The sequence below is a fragment of the Procambarus clarkii genome, chromosome 6 (genome assembly GCF_040958095.1).
Source record: "Procambarus clarkii isolate CNS0578487 chromosome 6, FALCON_Pclarkii_2.0, whole genome shotgun sequence".
Classification (NCBI taxonomy): Eukaryota; Metazoa; Arthropoda; class Malacostraca; order Decapoda; family Cambaridae; genus Procambarus; species Procambarus clarkii.
Window position 1 is genome coordinate 53,363,957 of NC_091155.1, and position 22,011 is coordinate 53,385,967.

Genomic DNA, 22,011 nt, shown 5'->3' on the forward strand with positions numbered 1-22,011 from the left:
TGTGTGTATGAGCCCGCGTGTGTATGAGCCGCGTGTGTATGAGCCCGCGTGTGTATGAGCCCGCGTGTGTATGAGCCCGCGCGTGTATGAGCCAGAGTGTGTATAAGGCCGCGTGTGAATGAGCCCGCATGTGTATGAGCCCGCGTGTGTCTGATCCCGTGTGTGTATGAGCCCGTGTGTCTATGAGCTCGCGCTTGTATGAGCCCGCGTGTGTATGAGCCCGAGTGTGTATGAGCCCGTGTGTGTATGAGCCCGTGTGTGTGTGAGCCCGTGTGTGTATGAGCCCGTATGTGTATGAGCCCGTGTGTGTGTATGAGCCCGTGTTTGTATGTGCCCGAGTGTGTATAAGACCGTGTGTGTATAAGCCCGTGTGTGTATAAGACCGTGTGTGTATAAGCCCGTGTGTGTATAAGCCCGTGTGTGTATAAGCCCGTGTGTGTATAAGACCGTGTGTGTATAAGCCCGTGTGTGTATAAGACCGTGTGTGTATAAGCCCGCGCCTGTATAAGCCCGCGCGTGTATGAGCCCGTGTGTGTATAAGCCCGTGTGTGTATAAGCCCGTGTGTGTATAAGCCCGTGTGTGCATATGCCCGCCCGTATATGAGCCTGTGTGTGTATGAGCCCGCGTGTTTAACGTATTTCTAACTTCTATGGTAAACTCGCAGTGTGGCCATCTTGCAGGTATACCGGTGGCGGGAGAGTGTGAAGGATACGTGCAGTCCTTCGGCAACCACGTGGGTGACTGGGAGCACTACTCCATCAGGATCAGGGCGAGTACCTCTGTGCTCGACGCACACATGTGTTTATTATTCTCAGTACTAAGATCTTCACTCATGCTCGGAAAGGTAGACTGTGACTGCACATGAGGCTTCAGATAACTTAAGTAAAGGCTTCAGAACTTAAGTAAAGGCTTCAGATAACTTAAGTAAAGGCTTCAGATAACTTAAGTAAAGGCTTCAGATAACTTAAGTAAAGGCTTCAGATAACTTAAGTAAAGGCTTCAGAACTTAAGTAAAAAATTAAATCGTATGCAGAGATTTAACGACAAAGGAATTATAACCATAACGGTGAACAAATCAATACATAGAAAGCAATGATCTTTTGAAGCTTGCACTTCAAAAGACGTAGCGAGGCCCCATACTGATCCCACACTAGGAAACAACCATACTTGGGAACTGGCACACTAGGGTACTCCCACACTTGGGTACTCCAGCACTAGGGTACTCCCACACTAGGGTACTCCCACACTTGTGAACTCCCACACTTGGATACTCCAACACTAAGGTACTAACACACTTGGGTACTGCCACACTAGGGTGCTCTAACACTAGGGAACTCCCACACTTGGGTAGTCCCACACTAGGTTACTCCCACACTTGGGTGCTGCCACACTAAGGTAGTCCCACACGAGGGTAGTCCAACATACCCTAGTGTGTACCCAAGTGTGGGAAGGGTATTCCCACACTTGGGTACTCTCACACAAGGGTACTCCCACACTAGAGTACACCCACAATAGGGTACTCACACACATGGGTACTCCTACACTTGGGTACTCCTACACTAAGGTACTCCCATAGTAAGATATTCCCACACTAGGGAACTTCCACACATTGGTAATCCCACACTTGGGTACTCCCACTCCCACTCCCACAATAGGGTACTCCCACACTTGGGTACTCCCACACAAGGGTACTCCCACACTTGGGTACATCCACATTTGGGAAATCCCTCTCTAAGATACACCCACACCTGGGTACTCTCACACTACTGAAGACAACAACTGTACTGAAGATAGGTGTAGGGAGCAGGAGGCCAGATACAAGGTATCATCTGGGAGAGGAAATTCTTCAGGAGTCAGAGAAGGAAAAAGACTTTGGGGTTGATATCACGCCAGACCTGTCTCCTGCAGCACATATCAAGCGGATAACATCAGCGGCATATGCCAGGCTGGCCAACATACGAACGGCATTCAGAAACTTGTGTAAAGAATCATTCAGAACTTTGTATACCACATATGTCAGGCCAATCCTGGAGTATGCAGCCCCAGCATGGAGTCCATATCTAGTCAAGGATAAGACTAAACTGGAAAAGGTTCAAAGGTTTGCCACCAGACTAGTACCCGAGCTGAGAGGTATGAGCTACGAGGAGAGACTACGGGAATTAAACCTCACTTCGCTGGAAGACAGAAGAGTTAGGGGGGACATGATCACCACATTCAAGATTCTGAAGGGGATTGATAGGGTAGATAAAGACAGTCTATTTAACACAAGGGGCACACGTACTAGGGGACACAGGTGGAAACTGAGTGCCCAAATGAGCCACAGAGATATTAGAAAGAACTTTTTTAGTGTCAGAGTGGTTGACAAATGGAATGCATTAGGAAGTGAGGTGGTGGAGGCTGACTCCATACACAGTTTCAAGTGTAGATATGACAGAGCCCGATAGGCTCAGGAATCTGTACACCTGTTGATTGACGGTTGAGAGGCGGGACCAAAGAGCCAGAGCTCAACCCCCGCAAACACAACTAGGTGAGTACACTAGGGTACTCCCACACTATGGTATTCCCAAAGTAGGGAACTCCAATACTTGGGTACTCCCACAATTGGGTACTCCCACTCTTGGATACTCCCACACTTGGGTACTCCCACAAAAGAATACACCCACACTAGTGGTACTCCCACACCTGACTACCCCCACACTAGGGTACTCCTACACTAGGGTACTCCCACACTAGGGTACTCCCACACTAGGGTACTCCCACACTTGGGTACTCCCACACTAGGGTACTCCCACACTAGGGGACTCTCATACTTGGGTACTGCAACAATAGGGTACTCCACTTGGGTACTCACACACAAGGGTACTCCAACACTTGGGTCCTCCCACATTTGGGTACTCCCACAGTAAGGAACTCCCACACTAAGGTACTCTAACACTAGAGTACTCCCACACTTGAGTACTCCCTCACTTGGGTACTCTCACACTGAAGAATTTCCACACTAGGGTACTCCCACACTTTGGTACTCCCACACTAGGGTACTCCCACACTAGGGTACTCCCACACTATTGTACTCCCACACTAGGGTACTCCCACACAAGGGTCCTTCCATATTTGGGTAATACCACACTAAGGTACTCGCACACGAAGGTATTCCCACACAAGAACACTCCCACACTTGGGAACTCCCACACTAAGATACTCCCACACTAAGGCACACCAACACTATGGTATTCCCACACTTCAGAATTCTCCCACTTGGGTACTCCCACACTAGAGTACACCCACAATAGGGTACTGCCACACATGGGTACTCCTACACATGGGTACTCCCACAGTAAGGTACTCCCGAACTAAGGTATTCCCACACTAGGGAACTCCCACACTTTGGTACTCCCACACTTGGGTACTCCCACACTAGGTTACTCCCACACTTGCGAACTCCCACAATAGGGTACTCCCACACTAGGGTACTCCCACACTAGGGTACTCCCACACTAGGGTACTCCCAAACAAGGGTACTTCTACACTTGGGTACTTCCACACTTGGGTACTCCCACTCTAAGATACTCACACACTTGGGTACTCCCACACTAGGGTACTCCAACACTAGGGTATTCCCAAAGTAGGGAACTCCAATACTTGGGTACTTCCATAATTGGGTACTCCCACTCTTGGAGTCTCCCACACTTGGGTACTACCACTCTTGGGTGCTCCCACACTTGGGTACTCCCACACAAGAGTACAACCACACTAGTGATACTCCCACACCTAACTACTCCCACACTAGGGTACTCCAACACTAGGGTACTCCCACACTTGTGTACTCCCACACTAAGGAACTCCCACACTTGGGTACTCCCACAATAGGGTACTCCCACACTAGAGTACTCCCACACTATGGTACTCCCACACTAGGGGACTCTCATACTTGGGTACTGCAACAGTAGGGTACTCCACTTGGGTACTCCCACACAAGGGTACCCCAACACTTGGAAACTCCCACACTAGGGTACTCCCACATTGGGTACTCCCACACTAGCGTATTCTCACATTGTGGAACTCATACTCTAGGGAACTCCCACACTACGTTCCTCCCACATTTGGGTACTCCCACATTAAGGTACTCCCACACTAAGTTACTCTAACACTTGGGTACTCCCACACTTGGGTACTCTCAAACTAAGGTACTTCCACACTAGGGTACTCCCACACTTGGGTACTCCCACACTAGGGTACACCCACACTATGGTACTCCCACACTAGGGTATTCCAACACTTGAGAACTGCCACAATGAGGTACACCCACACTAGGGTACTCTCACTCCTGGGTATTGCTACACTAGGTAGTACCTAAGGTACTGCCACACTAAGGTACTCCTACACTAGGATACTTCCACATTAGGGAACTCCCACACTTGGGTACTCTCACACAAGGGTATTCCCACACTAAGGTAGTCCCACACTTGGGTACTCCCACACTAGGGAATTCCAACACTTCGGTACTCCCACACTTGGGTATTCCCAAACTAGAGTACACCCACAATAGGATACTCCCGCACATGGGTACTCCTACACTTTGGTACTCCCACACTAAGGTACTCCAACACTAAGATATTCCCACACTTGGATACTCCCTCACTATGGAACTCCCACACTTGGGTACTCACACACTTTGATACTCCCACACTTGGGTACTCCCGCACTAGGGTGCTCCCAAACTTGGGTGCTCCCACCATAAACTACTCCCATACTCAGGTTCTCCCCCACTAAGGTACTTCCACTCTTGGGTATTCCCACAGTACGCTACTCCCACACTTGGGTACTCCCACACTATGGTACTCTCACTCTTGGGTACTCACACACTAGGGTACTGCCACACTAGGGTACTCCCATACTTGGGTACTCCCACATCTGGGTACTTCCACACTTGGGTACTCCCACACTTGGGTGTTCCCACAGTAGGGTGCTCCCACACTTGGGTAATCCCACACTAAGGTTCACCCACACTATGGTACTCCCACACTTGGGTAATCCCACAACAGGGTACTCCCACACTAGGGTACTCCCACACTTCGTGTATTCCCACACTAGGGAACTCCCACACTTGGGTACTCCCACACATTTACACTCCCAAACTAAGGTACTCCAACACATGGGTACTCCCACATTAGGGTACTGCCACACTAGGTTACTCCCACAGCAGGGAACTCCAACACTTGGGTACTCCCACACTTTTATACTCCCACACTTTTATACTCCCAAACTAAGGTACTCCAACACATGGGTACTCCCACATTAGGGTACTGCCACACTAGGTTACTCCCACAGCACGCAACTCCAACACTTGGGTACTCCCACAATTGGGTAATCCCACTCTTGGATACTTCCACACTTGAGTACTCCCACACAAGAATACACCCACACAAGGGGACTGCCTCACTTGGGTACTTCCACACTAGGAAACTCCAACACTTGGGTACTCCCATACTTGGGAACTTTCACACTAAGGTACTCAAACACTTGGGAACTCCCACACTAGGATACTCCCACACTAGGGTACTTTCACAATAGGGTACTCCCAAACTAGGGTAATCCCACACTAAGGTAGTTCCACACTTGGGTACTCCCACACAAGAGTGCTTCCACAATTCGGTACTCCTACACTTGGGTACTCCAACACTAAAGTACTCCCACACTAAGGTATTCCCACACTAGGGTACTCCCACTTTGTAACTCCCACACTTGGGCACTCCCATACTTGTGTACTCCCACACTTGGGTACTCCAACACTTGGATACTCCCACACTAAGGTACTTCCACACATGGCTACTCCCACACTAGGGTACTCCCATACTAGGCTACTTCCGCAATAGGGAACTCTCGCAGTAGGGAACTTCCACACTTGGGAACTCTCACACCTGGGTACTTCCACTCTTGGGTACTCCCACACTAAGGTACTTCCACACTATGGTACTCCCACACTTAGGTACTCCCACACTAGGGTACTCCCACACTACGGTACTCTCACAGCAGGGTACTCCAACACTTGGGTACTCCCACATTTGTGTGTACTCCCAGTCTTGGATATTCCCACACTTGGGTACTCAAACACTAGGGAACTCACATACTAAGATACTCCCACTCTTGGAGACTCCCACACTTGGGTACTCCAACTCTTGGGTTCTCCCACATAGGAGTACACCCACACTAGTGGTACTCTCACACCTGGGTACTCGCAACCTTTGTTACTGCCACACTTGGGTACTCCCACACTAAGGTACTCCCATACTTGGGTACTCCCACAATAGGGTACTCCCACACTAGGGTACTACCACACTATGGTACTCCCACACTAGGGTACTCTCATACTTGGGTACTGCCACAATAGGGTACTCACACACTTGGATACTACCATACAAAGGTACTCCCATACTTGGGAACTCCAACACTCCCACACTAGGGTACTCCCACACTAGGGTACTCTCACACTTGGGTACTCCCACACCTGGGTACTTCCACACTTGGGTACTCTCCCACTAAGGTACTTCCACACTTGGTAACTCCCACACTTAGGTACTCCCACTCGTGGGTACTCCCACACTAGGGAACTCTCACAGTAGGGAACTCCCACAAAAGGGTACTCCCACAATTCGGTACTCCTACACTTGGGTACTCCCACACTAAAGTACTCCCACACTAAGGTATTCCCACACTAGAGTACTCCCACTTTGTAACTCCGACACTTGGGTACTCCCACACTAGGGTTCTCCCACACTAGGGTACTCTCACACTAAAGTTCTCACACACTAGGGTTCTCCCACACTTGGATACGCACACACTAAGGTTCTTCCACACATGGATAATCCCACACTAGGCTACTCCCACATTAGGGTACACCCACACTTGGGTACTCCCACACTAGGGTGTTCATTCACTAAAGTACTCCCACACTTAGGAACTCAAACAGTAGGGTACATCCACACTTGGGTACTCCCACACTTAGGAACTCAAACAGTAGGGTACATCCACACTTGGGTACTCCCACACTTAGGAACTCAAACAGTAGGGTACATCCACACTTGGGTACTCCCACACTTTGGAACTCAAACAGTAGGGTACATCCACACTTGGGTACTCCCACACTTAGGAACTCAAACAGTAGGGTACATCCACACTTGGGTACTCCCACACTTAGGAACTCAAACAGTAGGGTACATCCACACTTGGGTACTCTCACACTTGTTTACTTCCACACATTGGTACTCCCACACTAAGGTACTTCCACACTTGGGAATTCCCACACTATGGTACTCACACACTTGGGTACTCCCACACTAGGGTACTCCCACACTACGGTACTCTCACCGAAGGGTACACCAACACTTGGGTACTCTCACATTTGGGTACTCCCAGTCTTTGATACTCCCACACTTGGGTACTCCCATACAAGAGAACTCCAACACTTGGATACTCCAAAACTAGGGTACTCACACACTAAAGTACTCCCACACTTGGGTTCTCCCACATAAGAGTACACCCACACTATTGGTACTCCCACATCTGGGTACTCCAACACTTAGGTACTGCCACACTTGGGTACTGCCACACTTGGGTACTGCCACACTTGGGTACTCCCAAACTAAGGTACTCCTACACTAGGTTACTCCCACACTAGGGTACTCCCACACTAGGGTATTTCCAACCTTTGGTACTCGCACAATTAAGTACTCCCTCACTAAGGTACTCCCACACTTGGGTACTCCCACAATAGGGTACTCCCACACTAGGGTATTCCCACACTTGGGTACTCCCACACTAGAGCACTCTAATACTTGGGTACTGCCACAATAGGGTAATCACACACTTGGGTACTCCCACACAAGGGTACTCCCATTCTTGGGAACTCCCACAGTAGGGTACTCCCACACTTGGGTACTCCCACACTTGGGTACTCTCACACCTGGGTACTCCAGCACTAGGGTACTCCAACACTAAGGTATTCCCACACTAGGGTACTCCCACACTTTGTCACTCCCTCACTTGGGTACTCCCATACTTGGGTACTCCAACTAGGGTACTCCCACACTTTGGTACTCCCACACTAGGGTACTCCCACACTAGCGTACTCTCACACTAAGGTACTCCCACACCAGGGTACTCCCACATTTGGGTACTCCCACTTTAAGGTACTTCCACACATGGGTTTACCCACACTAGGGTACTCCCACACGAGACTACTCCCCCAGCAAACAATTTTAGGTTGCCACAACATATCTGGAAAGTATTTGAAAGTATTGGAAACGTTTGTTTTATCGTATCAGATACGATATTGTGTGTGGACTTAAATAGGTTTCCAAAACTTATAACCAAGACATATGTATCTAACACTAATTTGAGATGTTGTGGCAACTTTACACTCCTAACATGAGTCATTCATAATCCATTCATACACCAATATGAATCTCTTGTGAAAGGTTTGAGCCAATAATCTGAACCCTTTTCACATCTTTGTGTTTAAAGTTAAATTTCTTGAAATTAAATTATATTATTTTATATTATGTTATTTTTATTATATTTTATTTTATAATGTATTATTTGTATAATGTATTTTTGTTATATTTTTTTATATTATATTATTTTCAATTTAAATATTAAAACCAATTTAAGGGTAAAAAAATCAAATAATTTATATTTCTTTTATTATTTACTAACAAATCAGCAAAAATACAAAAACATATGACCTATATAATTATATATATAAGATATATATAAATAATATATATATATATATATATATATATAAATAATTTATAATATATATTACATATATATATATATATATATATATATATATATATATATATATATATATATATATATATATATATATAAATATATATATATATATATATATATATATATATATATATATATATATTAGTGTAATATATAAGGGTGTAGTGTAATAGTATATATATTATATATATATTATATATATATATATATATATATATATATATATATATATATATATATATATATATATATTTATATATAAATAATATATTTATATATAAATAATATATTTATATATAAATAATATATTTATATATAAATAATATATTTATATATAAATAATATATTTATATATAAATAATATATTTATATATAAGTAATATATTTATATATAAATAATATATTTATAAATAATATATATATAAATAATATATATATATAAATAATATATATATATAAATAATATATATATGATAACCTATGATAACCATCTTTGTAACCTATATGTAACTCCCACTTTGTAACAAAGTTCAAATAAAGCAAATATATATGTGAACATACAAAAGAATGGGGGTGGTAGAAGATAATATTAGTGTTTAGTGAGTGACCACAAGGTCTCCTCTGAATACTTTTTATTTTCTTCTCCGAGGCTATGGGTCCCCACATTGGCACCAGAGGTCTTCCTCACAAACTTTTTATATAATATATATATATGTAAATAATATATATATAAAGTTAAAACTAGCTAGTTATACGTAGATATATGATAACTAGCCAACCCTACCAAACCTAACCTATCTAACCTATATATATATATATATATATATATATATATATATATATATATATATATATATATATATATATATATATATATATATATATATATATGTCGTACCTAGTAGCCAGAACGCACTTCCCAGCCTACTATACAAGGCCCGATTTGCCTAATAAGCCAAGTTTTCCGGAATTAATATATTTTCTCTAATTTTTTTCTTATGAAATGATAAAGCTACCCATTTCATTATGTATGAGGTCAATTTTTTTTTATTGGAGTTAAAATTAACGTAGATATATGACCGAACCTAACCAACCCTACCTAACCTAACCTAACCTATCTTTATAGGTTAGGTTAGGTTAGGTAGCCGAAAAAGTTAGTTTAGGTTAGGTTAGGTAGGTTAGGTAGTCGAAAAACAATTAATTCATGAAAACTTGGCTTATTAGGCAAATCGGGCCTTGCATAGTAGGCTGAGAAGTGCGTTCTGGCTACTAGGTACGACATATATATATATATATATATATATATATATATATATATATATATATATATATATATATATATATATATATGTGTCGTACCTAGTAGCCAGAACTCACTTCTCAGCCTACTATGCAAGGCCCAATTTGCCTAATTAGCCAAGTTTTCATGAATTATTGGTTTTTCGACTACCTAACCTACCTAACCTAACCTAACCTAACTTTTTCGGCTACCTAACCAAACCTAATCTATAAAGATAGGTTAGGTTAAGTTAGGTAGGGTTGGTTAGGTTCGGTCATATATCTACGTTAATTTTAACTCCTATAAAAAAAAATTGACCTCGTACATAATGAAATGGGTAGCTTTATCATTTCATAAGAAAAAAATTAGAGAAAATATATTAATTCAGGAAAACTTGGCTTATTAGGCAAATCGGGCCTTGCATAGTAGGCTGAGAAATGCGTTCTGGCTACTAGGTACGACATATATATATATATATATATATATATATATATATATATATATATATATATATATATATATATATATATATATATATATATATATATGTCGTACCTAATAGCCAGAACGCACTTCTCAGCCTACTATTCAAGGCCCGATTTGCCTAATAAGCCAAGTTTTCATGAATTAATGTTTTTTCGTCTACCTAACCTACCTAACCTAACCTAACCTAGCTTTTTTGGTTACCTAACCTAACCTTACCTATAAATATAGGTTAGGTTAGGTTAGGTAGGGTTGGTTAGGTTCGGTCATATATCTACGTTAATTTTAACTCCAATAAAAAAAAATTGACCTCATACATAGAGAAAAGGGTTGCTTTATCATTTCATAAGAAAAAAATTATAGTAAATATATTAATTCAGGAAAACTTGGCTTATTAGGCAAATCGGGCCTTGAATAGTAGGCTGAGAAGTGAGTTCTGGCTACTAGGTACGACATATATATATATATATATATATATATGTCGTACCTAATAGCCAGAACGCACTTCTCAGCCTACTATTCAAGGCCCGATTTGCCTAATAAGCCAAGTTTTCATGAATTAATGTTTTTTCGTCTACCTAACCTACCTAACCTAACCTAACCTAGCTTTTTTTGGCTACCTAACCTAATCTTACCTATAAATATAGGTTAGGTTAGGTTAGGTAGGGTTGGTTAGGTTTGGTCATATATCTACGTTAATTTTAACTCCAATAAAAAAAAATTGACCTCATACATAGAGAAAAGGGTTGCTTTATCATTTCACAAGAAAAAAAATATAGTAAATATATTAATTCAGGAAAACTTGGCTTATTAGGCAAATCGGGCCTTGAATAGTAGGCTGAGAAGTGAGTTCTGGCTACTAGGTACGACATATATATATATATATATATATATATATATATATATATATATATATATATATATATATATATATATATATGTATATATATATATATATATATATATATATATATATATATATATATATATATGTCGTACCTAGTAGCCAGAACGCACTTCTCGGCCTACTATGCAAGGCCCGATTTGCCTAATAAGCCAAGTTTTCATGAATTAATTGTTTTTCGGCTACCTAACCTACCTAACCTAACCTAACCTAACTTTTTCGGCTACCTAACCAAACCTAACCTATGAAGATAGGTTAGGTTAGGTTAGGTAGGGTTGGTTAGGTTCGGTCATATATCTACGTTAATTTTAACTCCAATAATAAAAAATTGACCTCATACATAATGAAATGGGTAGATTTATCATTTCATAAGAAAAAAATTAGAGAAAATATATTAATTCAGGAAAACTTGGCTTATTAGGCAAATCGGGCCTTGCATAGTAGGCTGAAAAGTGAGTTCTGGCTACTAGGTACGACATATATATATATATATATATATATATATATGTCGTACCTAATAGCCAGAACGCACTTCTCAGCCTACTATTCAAGGCCCGATTTGCCTAATAAGCCAAGTTTTCATGAATTAATGTTTTTTCGTCTACCTAACCTACCTAACCTAACCTAACCTAGCTTTTTTTGGCTACCTAACCTAACCTTACCTATAAATATAGGTTAGGTTAGGTTAGGTAGGGTTGGTTAGGTTCGGTCATATATCTACGTTAATTTTAACTCCAATAAAAAAAAATTGACCTCATACATAGAGAAAAGGGTTGCTTTATCATTTCATAAGAAAAAAATTATAGTAAATATATTAATTCAGGAAAACTTGGCTTATTAGGCAAATCGGGCCTTGAATAGTAGGCTGAGAAGTGAGTTCTGGCTACTAGGTACGACATATATATATATATATATATATATATATATATATATATATATATATATATATATCGTACCTAGTAGCCAGAACGCACTTCTCAGCCTACTATGCAAGGCCCGATTTGCCTAATAAGCCAAGTTTTCCTGAATTAATATATTTTCTCTATTTTTTTTCTTATTAAATGATAAAGCTACCCATTTCATTATGTACGAGGTCAATTTTTTATTATTGGAGTTAAAATTAACGTAGATATATGACCGAACCTAACCAACCCTACCTAACCTAACCTAACCTATCTTTATAGGTTAGGTTAGGTTAGGTAGCCGAAAAAGTTAGGTTAGGTTAGGTTAGGTAGGTTAGGTAGTCGAAAAACAATTAATTCATGAAAACTTGGCTTATTAGGCAAATTGGGCCTTGCATAGTAGGCTGAGAAGTGCATTCTGGCTATTAGGTATGACATATATATATATATATATATATATATATATATATATATATATATATATATATATATATATATATATATATATATATATATATATATATATAAATATATATATATATATATATATATATATATATACACACATATATATATATAGGTTATATATATATATATATATATATATATATATATGTATATATATATATTTTATTTATTATATATATACATATATACACACAGACACATATAGATTCTTCTATATAGACATTAGAGAAGATTCAGCGGTACGCCATGCACCAGGCTCGCCACCATTTTCAGTATTCGTCATATCCAAGTCTGCTGTGTGATGCACATGTCTTCTTGCTTCACCACCCTGTAATGAAATATTTTTTGTTACTAATTGTTTTCAATAATACATTATTTTATTATATAATATTTAATTTATTAATTAAAAACCCTTTCCATATTATAGAAAAAAAACTAAAACGAGAATCTATATAAAACTATAGAATAGAATAGAATAGAATAATAGAATAGAATCTATATAGAATCTATATATCATATATATATTTATATAAATAAATATATATATATATATATATATAAATATATATATATATATTTATATATATTAGTATATTTTGGTAGCAGTCTTTCCTGTAGACATATTTTATTAAATATGACCGAAAAAGTAAGATTAATAATTCTAACACGAATTTTCTCAATCTTTCGTACATTATGCTTCACTGTTGGAGGTAAATCAAAAATCACTTCTCCAAAATTCATTTTTATTTCTAGTCTGACGCGACACGGGCGCGTTTCGTAAAACTTATTACATTTTCAAAGACTTCACAAATACACAACTGATTAGAACTTGCATTTCCCTGATTTTATATCTACTTTTGAGTGAGGTGGGAAGGGTGATGTGGCATTACATTTGAGTGAGGTGGGAAGGATGATGTGGCATTAGAGGATATTAATAGGGTATTAAAAGTATCAACACAAGACAGAACACGAAACAATGGATATTGAATAGAAGTGTTTGTAGAAAGCCTATTGGTCCATATTTCTTGATGCTTCTATATTGGAGCGGAGTCTTGAGGTGGGTAGAATATAGTTGTGCAATAATTGGCTGTTGATTGCTGGTGTTGACTTCTTGATGTGTAGTGCCTCGCAAACGTCAAGCCGCCTGCTATCGCTGTATCTATCGATGATTTCTGTGTTGTTTACTAGGATTTCTCTGGCGATGGTTTGGTTATGGGAAGAGATTATATGTTCCTTAATGGAGCCCTGTTGTTTATGCATCGTTAAACGCCTAGAAAGAGATGTTGTTGTCTTGCCTATATACTGGGTTTTTTGGAGCTTACAGTCCCCAAGTGGGCATTTGAAGGCATAGACGACGTTAGTCTCTTTTAAAGCGTTCTGTTTCGTGTCTGGAGAGTTTCTCATGAGTAGGCTGGCCGTTTTTCTGGTTTTATAGTAAATCGTCAGTTGTATCCTCTGATTTTTGTCTGTAGGGATAACGTTTCTATTAACAATATCTTTCAGGACCCTTTCCTCTGTTTTATGAGCTGTGGAAAAGAAGTTCCTGTAAAATAGTCTAATAGGGGGTATAGGTGTTGTGTTAGTTGTCTCTTCAGAGGTTGCATGGCTTTTCACTTTCCTTCTTATGATGTCTTCGATATCGAAGACATCATAAGAAGGAAAGTGAAAAGCCATGCAACCTCTGAAGAGACAACTAACACAACACCTATACCCCCTATTAGACTATTTTACAGGAACTTCTTTTCCACAGCTCATAAAACAGAGGAAAGGGTCCTGAAAGATATTGTTAATAGAAACGTTATCCCTACAGACAAAAATCAGAGGATACAACTGACGATTTACTATAAAACCAGAAAAACGGCCAGCCTACTCATGAGAAACTCTCCAGACACGAAACAGAACGCTTTAAAAGAGACTAACGTCGTCTATGCCTTCAAATGCCCACTTGGGGACTGTAAGCTCCAAAAAACCCAGTATATAGGCAAGACAACAACATCTCTTTCTAGGCGTTTAACGATGCATAAACAACAGGGCTCCATTAAGGAACATATAATCTCTTCCCATAACCAAACCATCGCCAGAGAAATCCTAGTAAACAACACAGAAATCATCGATAGATACAGCGATAGCAGGCGGCTTGACGTTTGCGAGGCACTACACATCAAGAAGTCAACACCAGCAATCAACAGCCAATTATTGCACAACTATATTCTACCCACCTCAAGACTCCGCTCCAATATAGAAGCATCAAGAAATATGGACCAATAGGCTTTCTACAAACACTTCTATTCAATATCCATTGTTTCGTGTTCTGTCTTGTGTTGATACTTTTAATACCCTATTAATATCCTCTAATGCCACATCATCCTTCCCACCTCACTCAAATGTAATGCCACATCACCCTTCCCACCTCACTCAAAAGTAGATATAAAATCAGGGAAATGCAAGTTCTAATCAGTTGTGTATTTGTGAAGTCTTTGAAAATGTAATAAGTTTTACGAAACGCGCCCGTGTCGCGTCAGACTAGAAATAAAAATGAATTTTGGAGAAGTGATTTTTGATTTACCTCCAACAGTGAAGCATAATGTACGAAAGATTGAGAAAATTCGTGTTAGAATTATTAATCTTACTTTTTCGGTCATATTTAATAAAATATATTTATATATATATAAATATATATATATATATATATATATATATATATATATATATATATATATATATATATATATATATATTTATATATTATTATATCCTGCATTATTCCAGCCCATTATTAGAGATAGTAGCCACCTCTTATTTTGGTTTTCTTTCATTATTAGTGCTCAGAAAATTACTAGGGTACTCCCACACTTGAGTACCCCCACACTTGAGTACCCCCACACTAAGGTACTCCCACACTTGGATACTCCCACACTAAGGTACTTCCACACATGGGTACTCCCACACTAGGGTACTCCCATGCTAGGCTACTCCCACACTAGGGTACCCCTACACTTGGGTACTCCCACACTAGGGTACTCACTCACTAAGGTACTCCCACACTTAGGAACTACCACGATAGGGTACTTCCACACTTCGGTACTCTCACACCTGGGTACTTCCACACTTGGGTACTCCCACATTAGTGTACTCCCACACTTGGGTTCTCCCACAATAGTGTTCTCCCCACACTAGGGTACTCTCACACTAAGGTTCTCCCACACTAGGGTACTCTCATACTTGGATACTCCCACACTAAGGTACTTCCACACATGGGTACTCCCACACTAGGGTACTCCCATGCTAGGCTACTCCCACACTAGGGTACCCCTACACTTGGGTACTCCCACACTAGGGTGCTCACTCACTAAGGTCCTCCCAAACATAGGAACTCCCACAGTAGGGTACATCCACACTTGGGTACCCTCACACCTGGGTACTTCCACACTTGGTTACTCCCACACTAAGGTACTTCCACACTTGGGAACTCCCACACTATGGTACTCCCACACTTGGGTACTTCCACACTAGGGTACTCTCACACTACGGTACTCTCACAGCAGGGTACTCAAACACTTGGGTACTCCCACACTAGGGTACTCCCACACTAGGGTACTCCCAACCTTTGGTACTCACACAATTGGGGTACTCCCCCACTAAGGTACTCCCACACTTCGGTACTCCTAGTCTTTGATACTCCCACACTTGGGTACTCCCAGTCTTTGATACTCCCACACTTGGGTACTACCTCACAAGAGAACTCCCACACTTGGGTACTCCAACACTAGGGTACTCCCACAGAAGTGAACTCCAACACTTGGGAACTCCCACATTTGGGTACTCCCACTCTTGGAGACTCCCACACTTGGGTACTCCCACTCGTGGATACTCCCACACTTGGGTTCTCCAACATAAGAGTACACCCACACTAGGGGTACTCCCACACCTGGGAACTCCCACACTTGGGCACTCCACACTAGGGTACTCCCAACCTCTGGTACTCACACAAAATGGGTACTCCCCCACTAAGGTACTCCCACACTTGGGTACTCCCTCAATAGGGTACATCCACACTAGGGTACTCCCACACTATGGCACTAACACACTAGGGTACTCTAATACTTATGTACTGCCACAATAGGGTACACACACACTTGGGTACTCCCACACAAGGGTAATCACAGTCTTGGGAACTCCCATACTAGGGTACTCCCACACTTTGGTGCTACCACACTTGGGTACTCTCACACATGGGTACTCCAGCACCAGGGTACTCCTACAGTAAAGTATTCCCATACTAGGGTACTCCCACACTTTGTCACTCCCACACTTGGGTACTCCCATACTTGGGTACTCCCACACTAGGGTACTCCCATACTTGGGTACTCCCACACTAGGGTACTCCCACACTTTGGTACTCTCACACTAGGGAACTCCCACACTAGCGTACTCTCGCACTAAGGTACTCCCACACTAGGGTACTCCCACATTTGGGTACTCCCACTTTAAGGTTTTTTCCACACAAGGGTTTTCCTACACTAGGGTTCTCCCACACGAGGCTACTCCCACACTAGGGTACCCCCACACTTATGTACTCCCACACTAGGGTGCTCACACACTAAGGTACTCCCACACTTTGGATCTCGAACAGGAGGGTACTCTCACACTTGTGTACTCTCACACCTGGGTATTTCCACACTTGGGTACTCCCACACTAGTGTACTCCCACACTTGGGTACTCCCACACTAGGGTTCTCCCTACACTAAGGTACTCTCACACTAAGGTTCTCCCACACTAGGGTACTCCCACAATAGGCTGCTCCTACACTAGGGTACCCCCACACTAGGGTACTCCCACACTAGGGTACTCACGCACTAAGATACTCCCACACTTAGGAACTACCACAGTAGGGTACTTCCACACTTGTGTACTCTCACACCTGGGTATTTCCACACTTGGGTACTCCCACACTAGAATACTCCCACTCTTGGAGACTCCCACACTTGGGTACTCCCACTCTTGGATACTCCCACACTTGGGTTCTCCCACATAAGAGTACACCCACACTAGTGGTACTCCCACACCTGGGTACTCCCACACTTGGGAACTCCCACACTAGGGTACTCCCACACTAGGGTACTCCCAACCTTTGGTACTCACACAATTGGGTACTCCCCACTAAGGTACTCCCACACTTGGGTTCTCCCACAATAGGGTACTCCCACACTAGGGTACTCCCACACTAGGGTACTCCCACACTATGGTACTAACACACTAGGGTACTCTAATACTTGGGTACTGCCACAATAGGGTACTCACCCACTTGGGTACTCCCACACAAGGGTATCCCAGTCTTGGGAACTCCCACACTAGGGTACTCCAACACTTTCGTGCTCCCACACTTGGGTACTCTCACACCTGGGTACTCCATTCACTAGGGTACGCCCACACTAAAGTATTCCCACACTAGGGTACTCCCACACTAGGGTACTCCCACACTTTGTCACTCCCAATCTTGGGTACTCCCATCCTTGGGTACTCCCACACTAGAGTACTCCCACACTTTGGTACTCCCACACTAGGGTACTCCCACACCAAGGATAGTAGTGGCAGTAATATATAATCCTCCACCAAATGACAGAAGACCCAGTCAAGAGTACGAGAGCAACAACATGGCAGTTAACACTATGATTGAGAGTGCAGCCTCTGCACTCTCAATAGAAATTCACTCTCTGTAGAAATAGATCCCACCTGCTCATCATGGGGGACTTCAATCATGGCAGGATTGATTGGGAGAACAAGGAACCACATGGAGGCGAGGATACGCGGAGAGCCAAACTACTGGAGGTGGCGACTAGAAACTTCTTAACCCAGTACCCCGACACTTGGGTACTCCCAAACTAAAGTACTCCCACATTAAAGTACTCCCACACTAAGGTATTTCCAAACTAAGGTACTCCCACTTTGTAACTCCGATACTTGGGTACTCCCATACTTGTATACTCCCACACTAGGGTACTCCCACACTTGGGTACTCAACCACACTAGGGTTCTCCCACACTAGGGTACTCCTACACTTGGATACTCCCACACTAAGGTACTTCCACATATGGGAACTCCCACACTAGGATACTCCAATACTAGGCTACTCCCACACTTGGGTACTCAACCACACTACGATACTCCCACACTTGTATACTCTCACACTAGGGTACTCCTACACTTGGGTACTCCCACACTAGGGTACTCACTCACTAAGGTACTCCCACACTAGGGTACTCCCACGCTAAGGTACTCCCACACTAAGGTGCACCAACACTAGGGAACTCCCACACTTGGGTAGTCCCACACTATGTTACTCCCACACTTGGGTACTGCCACACTAAGGTAGTCACACACTAGGGTAGTCCCAAAATAGGATATTCCCACACTAAGGTAGTCCCACACTAAGGAAGTCCCACATTAGGGTAGTCCAACACTAGGGTATTCCCACACTTGGGTACTCTCACACAAGGGTACTCCTACACTAGGATATTCCCACCCTTCGGTACTCTCCCACTTGGGTACTCCCACACTAGAGTACACCCACAATAGGGTACTCACACACATGGGTACTCCTACACTTGGGTACTCCCACACTAAGGTACTCCCACACTAAGGTATTCACACACTAGGGAACTTCCACAGATTGGTACTCCCACACTAGGTTACTCCCCCTCTTGGGTACTCCCACAATAGGGTACTCCCACACTTGGAAACTCCCACACAAAGGTACTCCCACAATTGGGTACTTCCACAAATGGGTACTCCCTCTCTAAGATACTCCCACTCTTGGGTACTCCCACACTAGGGCACTTCCACACTTGGGTACTCCCACACTAGGGTTCTCCCACAATAGGATACCCTCACACAAAAACACTCCCACACGTGAGATATCCCACACTTGGGAACTCCCACACTTAGGTACTCCCAATCTAAGGTACTCCCACATTAGGGTATTCCCACACTTGAGCCCTCCACACAAGAGTACACCCACACTATAATACTCCCACACTAGGGTACTCCCACATTTGGGTACTACCACAATAGGGTACACCCCACGCTAGGGTACTACCACACTTGTGTACTCCCACACTTGGGTACTCCCACACTTGGGTGCTCCCACAATAGGGTACTCCAACACAAGAACACTCCCACACGTGGGTATTCGCACACTAGGATACTCCAACACTTGGGCACTCCCACACAAGCGTACACCCATACTATGGTACTACCACAGTACGGTACTCCCACACTTGGGTACTGCCACAATAGGGTACACCCACACTAGGGTACCCTCACACTGGGGCACTCCCACACAAGAGTACACTCACACTATGGTACTCCCACACTAGGGTATTCCCACAATTGAGAACTGCCACAATGGGGTACACCCACACTAGGGTACTCTCACACTTGGGTACTGCTACACTAGGGTAATCACACACTTGGATATTCAAACGCTAAGGTATTCCCACACTAGGATGCTCCCACATTAGGATACTCCCAAACTTGGGTTCTCCCAAACTAGCGTACTCCCACATTAGGGAACTCCTACACTTGGGTACTCCCACACTAGGGTATTCCCACACTAAGGTAGTCAAACATTAATGTACTGTCACACAAGGAAATTCCCACACTAGGGTAGTTCCACTCTTGGGTACTTCCACACTAGTGAATCCCAAACTTCGGTACTCCCACACATGGGTATTCCCGCACTAGAGTACACCCACAATAGGATACTCCCGCACATGGGTACTCCTACACTTTGGTACTCCCACACTAAGGTACTTCAACACTGAAGTATTCCCACACTTGGATACTCCCTCACTATGGAACTCCCACACTAGGGTACTCATACACTTTGATACTCCCACACTTGGGAACTCCCACACTAGGGTACTCCCAAACTTGGGTACTCCCACCATAAACTACTCCCATACTAAGGTTCTTCAACACTAGGGTACTCCCTCATTAAGGTGCTTCCACTCTTGGGTACTCCCACACTACGCTACTCCCACACTGGGGTATTCCCACACTAGCCTACTCCCGCACTTGAGTACTCCCACACTATGGTACTCTCACTCTTGGGTACTCACACACTTGGGTACTCCCACACTTGGGTACTCCCACATCTGAGTACTCCCACAATTGGGTACTCCCACACTTGGGTGTTCCCACACTAGGGTACTCCCACACTTGGGTACTCCCACACTATGGAACTCCCACACTAAGTTACTTCCAGTCAAGGGTACTCCCACACTTGAGTACTCCCACACTTGGGTACTCCCACACTAAGGTACTCCCACACTTGGGTAATCCCACAATAGGGTACTCCCACACTAGGGTACTCCCACACGTCGTGTATTCCAACACTAGGGAACTCCCACACTTGGGTACTCCCACACTTGGATACTCACAAACTAAGGTACTCCAACACATGGGTGCTCCCACATTAGGGTACTGCCACACTAGGTTACTCCCACAGCAGGGAACTCCAACACTTGGGTACTCCCACAATTCGGTAATCCCACTCTTGGATACTTCCACACTTGAGTACTCCCACACAAAAATACACCCACACAAGGGGACTGCCTCACTTGGGTACTTCCACACTAGGGAACTCCAACACTTGGGTACTCCCATACTTAAGAACTTTCACACTAAGGTACTCAAACACTTGGGAACTCCCACACTAGGATACTCCCACACTATGGTAATTTCACAATAGGGTACTCCCAAACTAGGGTAATCCCACACTAAGGTTATCTTGAGGTTATCTTGACATGATTTCGGGGCTTTTTAGTGTCCCCGCGGCCCAGTCCTCGACCAGGCCTCCACCCCCAGGAAGCAGCCAGTGACAGCTGACTTACACCCAGGTACCTATTTTACTGCTAGGTAACAGGGACATAGGGTGAAATAAACTCTGCCCATTGTTCTTGCCGGCGCCAGGGATCGAACCCAGGACCACAGGATCACAAGTCCAGCGTGCTGTCCGCTCGGCCGACCGGCTCCCACATAAGGTAGTTCCACACTTGGGTACTCCCACACAAGGGTACTCCCACAATTCGGTACTCCTACACTTGGGTACTCCAACACTAAAGTACTCCCACACTAAGGTATTCCCACACTAGGGTACTCCTACTTTGTAACTCC

At 43.0% G+C, this 22,011-nt stretch overlaps 1 protein-coding gene across 1 annotated transcript in view; it reads left to right on the forward strand.

Moving 5' to 3' along the window:
• The window catches only part of LOC123754084 (uncharacterized), a 112,427-nt gene that overhangs the window by 41,868 nt on the left and 48,548 nt on the right, over positions 1–22,011 (forward strand). Inside the window, exon 5 of the mRNA XM_045736243.2 lies at positions 682–770. Coding sequence (XP_045592199.2) covers positions 682–770 — 89 coding nt within the window. The remainder of the gene's footprint in view (positions 1–681; positions 771–22,011) is intronic.